Source organism: Molossus molossus, unplaced genomic scaffold, assembly GCF_014108415.1.
Source record: "Molossus molossus isolate mMolMol1 unplaced genomic scaffold, mMolMol1.p scaffold_m16_p_8, whole genome shotgun sequence".
NCBI classification, from domain to species: Eukaryota; Metazoa; Chordata; class Mammalia; order Chiroptera; family Molossidae; genus Molossus; species Molossus molossus.
The window spans coordinates 72,841,135-72,847,134 of NW_023425402.1; the positions used below are offsets into that span (position 1 = coordinate 72,841,135).

The 6,000-nt window shown below is 35.6% G+C and overlaps 1 protein-coding gene across 1 annotated transcript in view; it reads right to left on the minus strand.

Annotated features, from left to right (window-relative positions):
* TRAPPC3L (trafficking protein particle complex 3 like) overlaps window positions 1–6,000 on the minus strand; it is a 32,122-nt gene extending 26,122 nt beyond the window's left edge. The window contains exons 1-2 of the mRNA XM_036248482.1: window positions 5,959–6,000; window positions 2,317–2,414 (exon numbers count right to left, since the gene is read on the minus strand). Coding sequence (XP_036104375.1) covers window positions 2,317–2,414; window positions 5,959–6,000 — 140 coding nt within the window. The remainder of the gene's footprint in view (window positions 1–2,316; window positions 2,415–5,958) is intronic.

The window sequence follows — 6,000 nt, forward strand, 5'->3', positions numbered from 1 at the left end:
CCTGGATGGTCATCCTTCTCTTAGCAGAGTTATCATGGTTAAGAGGACAGGCATGGGGTCTGGGATGGGGTCTGGGTGGAGGGGATGAGGGGAACAGGGAATTCAATTTTTGTTGTTAGTGTAGATGTCAACAGTTAGAACTGAATTTTAGTGAAAAGAAGAAAGAGCCAAGTTCAGAAAATTCCTTTTTCATCGCAGGGAAACTAAATCTATGGGACTTGGGAGAAAGTATTTGTATTAGCTCTACCTCACAACAAATAGCTTGAGTAGTATTTGAGATACAATTCTGAAAATATTTTATTGAGATGTGATTTGAGTATGTGGCTAAGATGGCTAGCAGATACCCTCAACAAGATCAGCCTAAGAACTTTCAATCTAGTTGAGAAAATGTGACCTTAACGATGGAAATAAAAAAGAATAAGATTGCCTTTTCCAAACCACAAAACTGGTCTTTTAATTTCACAGCAACATGTAGGGATTTGAAGGGAGCAACAGAAGACCCAAGATAAAGACGCTGAAGTTTGTAGAGGCGATATTCACTCCATGATGAATGGGCGGTTGGGAGGAGACAGATTTGCTGTCAGAGTGCTCATTAATTCACTAAATCTGTGAGATAGTTTATTTATTTTTCTGAGTGAGTGGCAACATTCAATTTAGTTTACTTGCCTTTCAAGAAAAATGTTTTGTGATTCTAGTTAGAAAACCCACACAGAATACACTTTTAAGAAACAGAATACATACTTTACAGAAATAGCTATACCAGGATTTAAAAAATGTTTCCAGTGTTTTCTAATTTTTATGCATGCACCCAGGCTTGGGAAACCAGAATGCTATGGTCAGTGCCGCATACATACAAATACATATTGCTTTGGTCAAAGGGTATGCTTCTGCAAAGTAGATATTTTGTATACTTACATATCAAATAAAAAATGTAAGATGCTCTCAGCAGAAGCTATTAAAGATATCAAATGTGAATTATTGTTTTTCTTAAGGAAAGTCCTTTCAGCGGCCTCTCAAAATATATTCTTTAACTAATATTTCACTCATATTTGTTAAAATGCGCACTCAAGTAGTAGCTAACCAGGGGTATTTTTTTAGTCAACTAAGTGAATTTCTGCATTTTCTACAGATGCTTCGCACAACAATGCAAGTTTAACATAAGCTAAATAAAATGGTGTGACTTCTGGAAATGCTATATAAGATGTTTAAGTATGACCTAACATACTATATAATATGTTTAAGCAGCTCCCACTCTTACTGACAGGTTAGCTGAGGAAGTGTTCCTTACTAATTAAGAAGAAATTTTAAAAAGAAGGTATGTGGATCAAAATAAATTCAGGACAATGAAAAAGAACTTTCCAATAGGAAAAAACAAACAAAAATCACATAGAAAGGGAGACAACCAAGGGTTTGAGAAAAAAAAAAAAACTTTAATATTTATATTATTTTTTCTTTCTGTATTCCAACTGAAAATACAACGAACCCTTTTAAAAAGCTCTAAAATGCCCAGCTCAACTAGGCTAAATTTCCCACTCAACTTGTCTGATTAAATCTTCTCACCAGCACAGATTGTTCGGTCATTGCCCTGTTAGCGCCAGGATCCATAATTCGGAGGTTAAAGAACTGTTGACAGATATTTTATAATTGAGCGATAATCTAATGTTCATATAATTGTTCTGAGAAATTTAAAGGCTGAATCTGTGCAGAAGGAATCTCCAGTAACAAAGACAAGTAGAATAAGCTTTATTTTAAAAGGAAGAAGTGGGTTTCTCTAGTCTGTTTTTGAGTAAAGCATAATAATGGTAAAAGCATTCAAACAATAAATAGAAAAAAGTAAATCTTTTACCCATAATCCTCCATCTCCCAGTTCTCTCAGGAAACTACCATTAGCAGCTTTTTGCACATCTTTCCATAGATGGTCTGAACTTATGTAAGCATACATTTATATTGGAAGGAGTTCTATCAGAACAAAAGACTTCTGAAAGGAATCAGACTTGGTGATCCATCGTGTTAAAAGAAAAATTTTAGTCTTACCACCTCCTTTGCTTATAAACGACTAGCAAAGAAATGATTTCCAACGTAAAAGAAAACATTCCATGCTTGATATTTATGGGGGAAAAGTCCCTATTATTTTATACTTTATGACAACCCAAATGGCAGCTGGCAGAAGTTATGTCCAGCTTTAAGATATTATTTACTGAAACAGAAGAAGAGCAGGTGGAATGAAGCAAGAGAAGTTATTGGAGGTAGGCGACATGCAGAGGGTGTTAAGAAACAAAGCACATGATGCCACAAGAATGAAAGACTCCTACTTACATTTTATCTAAATATTTATTTACATCTTCATCTTTCTCATAATCCTTACACAGTTGAGCAACCAGAGCTCCATAGGTGAGGACAAAGAGATCTTTGTTCTGGAGAAAAATGAATGGTTTCATGTCACAGGCAGTTACAAACGATATACCACTCTATCTTTTAGTCGGATGCAGCTTTCCAGATCATCTGTTAACTTTTCCACCCGCCATTGTACCCATATTTGGATACATTGCTGGGAGGAAAGAAGCTGTGAAATACAATTAATTTTTTAACACGAGAACACCTTCTATGCATTTGCTTGTATTATATAACTTGCAACATATTCTCATGGAGGAAGTTTCTACGGAAATACTAACTGCTAATATAAATTCCTGTTGTTCTAGAATAGCCTTGAGTAGATGCTGCCCATGTTTTCAGTTGGAAGGAGTAACTGGGTGAGACTTCTCATGAGTTCGCCTACTCCCTAACGGGTTCCAGATCTCCCAGGAAGGCCATCAGGATGAATCCAAATTAGCAAATTTATAATTTTGTACTAAGAAGAAAGAGAAAGAGAGAGAGAACTTGGCCCTGGTGGGTTTGGCTCAGCAGTTAGAGCATCTACCTGCATAATAAAGAGTCTCAGCCCTGGCCGGTTTGGCTCAGCGGTTAGAGCGTCGGCCTGCGGTCCTGAGAGACCCGGGTTCAGTTCCCTCTAAGGGCACGTACCTCGGTTGCGGTTTGTCCCCGGCCCTGGTCGGTTGTGCGGGTGGCAGCCACTCGATGTGTTCCTTTCACATCGATGTTTCTCTCTCTCTCTCTCTCTCTGTCCCTCTCTCTCCCTCCCACTCTACCTGAACAAAAAATGGAAAAATGTCCTCGGGTGAGGATTAAAAAAAAAAAAAAAAAGAGTCTCAGGTTCCATTCCAGTGAAGGGCACGCACCTCAGTTGCAGTTTGGTCCCCGGCCCTGGTTGGGGTGGTGAGGGAAGCAGCCAATCAATGCATCTCTCTCACATCGATATTTCTCTCTCTCTCTCTCTCTCCCCCACTCTATCTGAAGATAAATAGAAAAATATCCTCAAGTGAGGATTTTTTTTTTTAAAGAGAGCTTGCACTTTCCTTATAGATCTCCAAAATATCTTATTTCCAGAGTAAATTAAAAAGTAAAACTAAAACTGAGGATAATTGAGGGATAATTTAGGTTTGGTTTAGCATAGATAGGTTGAAAATCTGGGAAACAACACAAAATGAATCAATCCATTTTTAAAAATCTGTTTTGGGTCTACCACGAATACTATCTAAGAAGGGAGAGGGGAGATTAGAGAAAATGTATTCCAATGCTCTCAGTCCTGCAGAGGAGGGAATGGGGCCTCGGGAGGAATCCGTGACTTGCCCAACTAGCCAGCAGTTGGCAGAGTCAGGATGGAGCCTGAGAGTGCAGGTCCCCCCAGTCCCACCCCACCCTGAGGAGATGCACAAAAGAAGGCATGTTTGGAGTGAGGTGGGTGGGAGAAGGAGGTAGGAAGGATTTCCGCTGTTGAAAATAAGCTTATTTGATGCCTAACCTTGTCTTTTCACGAAAGGTCACATGTGGACTCCAGGTTAGAAGAGACGGCCTTACCTCTCGGCCCGGGTGTCTTGGATAGATAGCCTAACGTACAGGGGAAAATAAAGCCTGACTCATGTGTACTTGATTTCTTTTTTTTAATAATGGGAAAAATAATTCAACAAACCAATAAAATTGTTTATTCAACAAAGGGACTTCTATAAAATGTTATATAATTTTGATCCAAATACTTCCAAAATTGAACCAATACCATTATTGGTTACCTTACATATCGGTTTATATCATGACAAAATTTTTTAAATTAAGTAAAATATTTATTATCACTAAATAAGTTTTAAATGGATAGAATGTAAATATTATACATCATGTATAGACATAATTTATGTTGGAAAATATAAATCAAAATGTCATAAATGTATGCAGAATATACATTATATACCTTAATTGACATTACACTAAGGATACTAATATACACAATTTAGATATAAAAAAGTAATAAATACAGTAATATATCTACCAGAAAACAAAGGATGTAAATAAAGCAAGAGATTTGAATAAAAATATTGTTAAACAAATCATGGGTCATCAAGTATTCAATTTTAATTTTGTTCTTATTTAAATTTTCCAAGAATCTAGTCATAAGTCATAAGAAATACTTATACATGAAATTTCTGCTTAGTCTATGAGTCACAGCAGAAAATAAATCACTGCTATGTACCAATACTACAGCATAAAAATAAGCAAAGGTAAAGGAGAGGAGGGAGAAGGATGATAATATGGTTGCTCTCACTAGCAATAAAACAAAATAATTTGAAAAGAAGATAAAATTATAAGGGTATATAATTTTATATGCCATAGCTTCAGCATTGTGCCCATTTATAATTAAGGTCAAGATCAAATAATGGCATTCTTTTCTTCCTTTCTCTCTCTCTCTCTCTCTCTCTCTCTCTCTCTCTCTCTCTCTCTCATTAAGGTGGACAGGTATTAACTATATTTTACTTCCAGTTGAGTTTTAAGTTCAACACCCTAAAAAGATGTTTTTTTTTCCGTTCTGCTTCATGGCCGAAGGCTGTACCTTGAACAATTCGTCCAATAGGGACTCAAATCCATACAACTTATCATAGAAAGGTCAACATAACTTTATACATTTTTAAAATAATCATTTTTCATATATGAATAATAGAACACCATTAACTATTTCAGGAACTTTTGGATATATCAGGATAAATATGGGTCTTTATCAAATGACTTAGGTATGATATGAACTATGTACAATATTTTTTAGCATTTGAGAGCCCCACATAAAAATAAATCAGGATCCTGGAATGCCAGAGGGGGCATCTGTAGGCATTTCCAACTGGGGTGTACCTGGGTTAGTCATACAATTTTAAGTACCCATGGCTGAAATTACTTAATTTTATGCAATGCCTATCAGTCTTCTGAAATAATTAACAGAGCTTTAAACTTAAGGATGAGCTTTCACATATATAACTTCTGAACGCCTAAAACAATGAGAGAATTAAAGAAAAAGATCCAAATCTAATCTGCAAATAATTTAATTTAAAAAATAACTCTTAACTGAGACTATATAGAAGAGATAATAGCACATACCAAATTACAATAATAACCCCTTACACTTAAGACTAGGTAATATATTTTTAAAAGCAATTTTTAATACCAAGTTTTTTGATGATCTATTCCTATTTAATTTAATGTATAATCAACTATTTTCTATGCATTTCATTTCCTATCTCATGAAGTATGAAATGCAATGAATTACAAATATGAAATACAAAGTATTGCTTAATCTTTTCACATTTCCTGTCAGAGACAAGAAAAATTGGACACTTTTGTAAATATAACCAGTCAGAAAAGAAGACCCTGAAATTTGGAATAAGAATCGAGTATTCTGCAACAGTATGTAAGAGATTATTGCAACTATTCCCATTTATGATTCACTCCACTAAACACTCCCTTGCTCCACTGAAAAACTCTCCATATGGCATCACCTTTCAAAATAAATCAGAAATCACTCCAAACATTTTCTCTGAAGTAGAATAAAATATCTTTGAGAACAAGTTTATAAAAAGATCTTACTATTTTATGGTATTCTGGTCTTCTGTGTGCAGGGCGAGACAT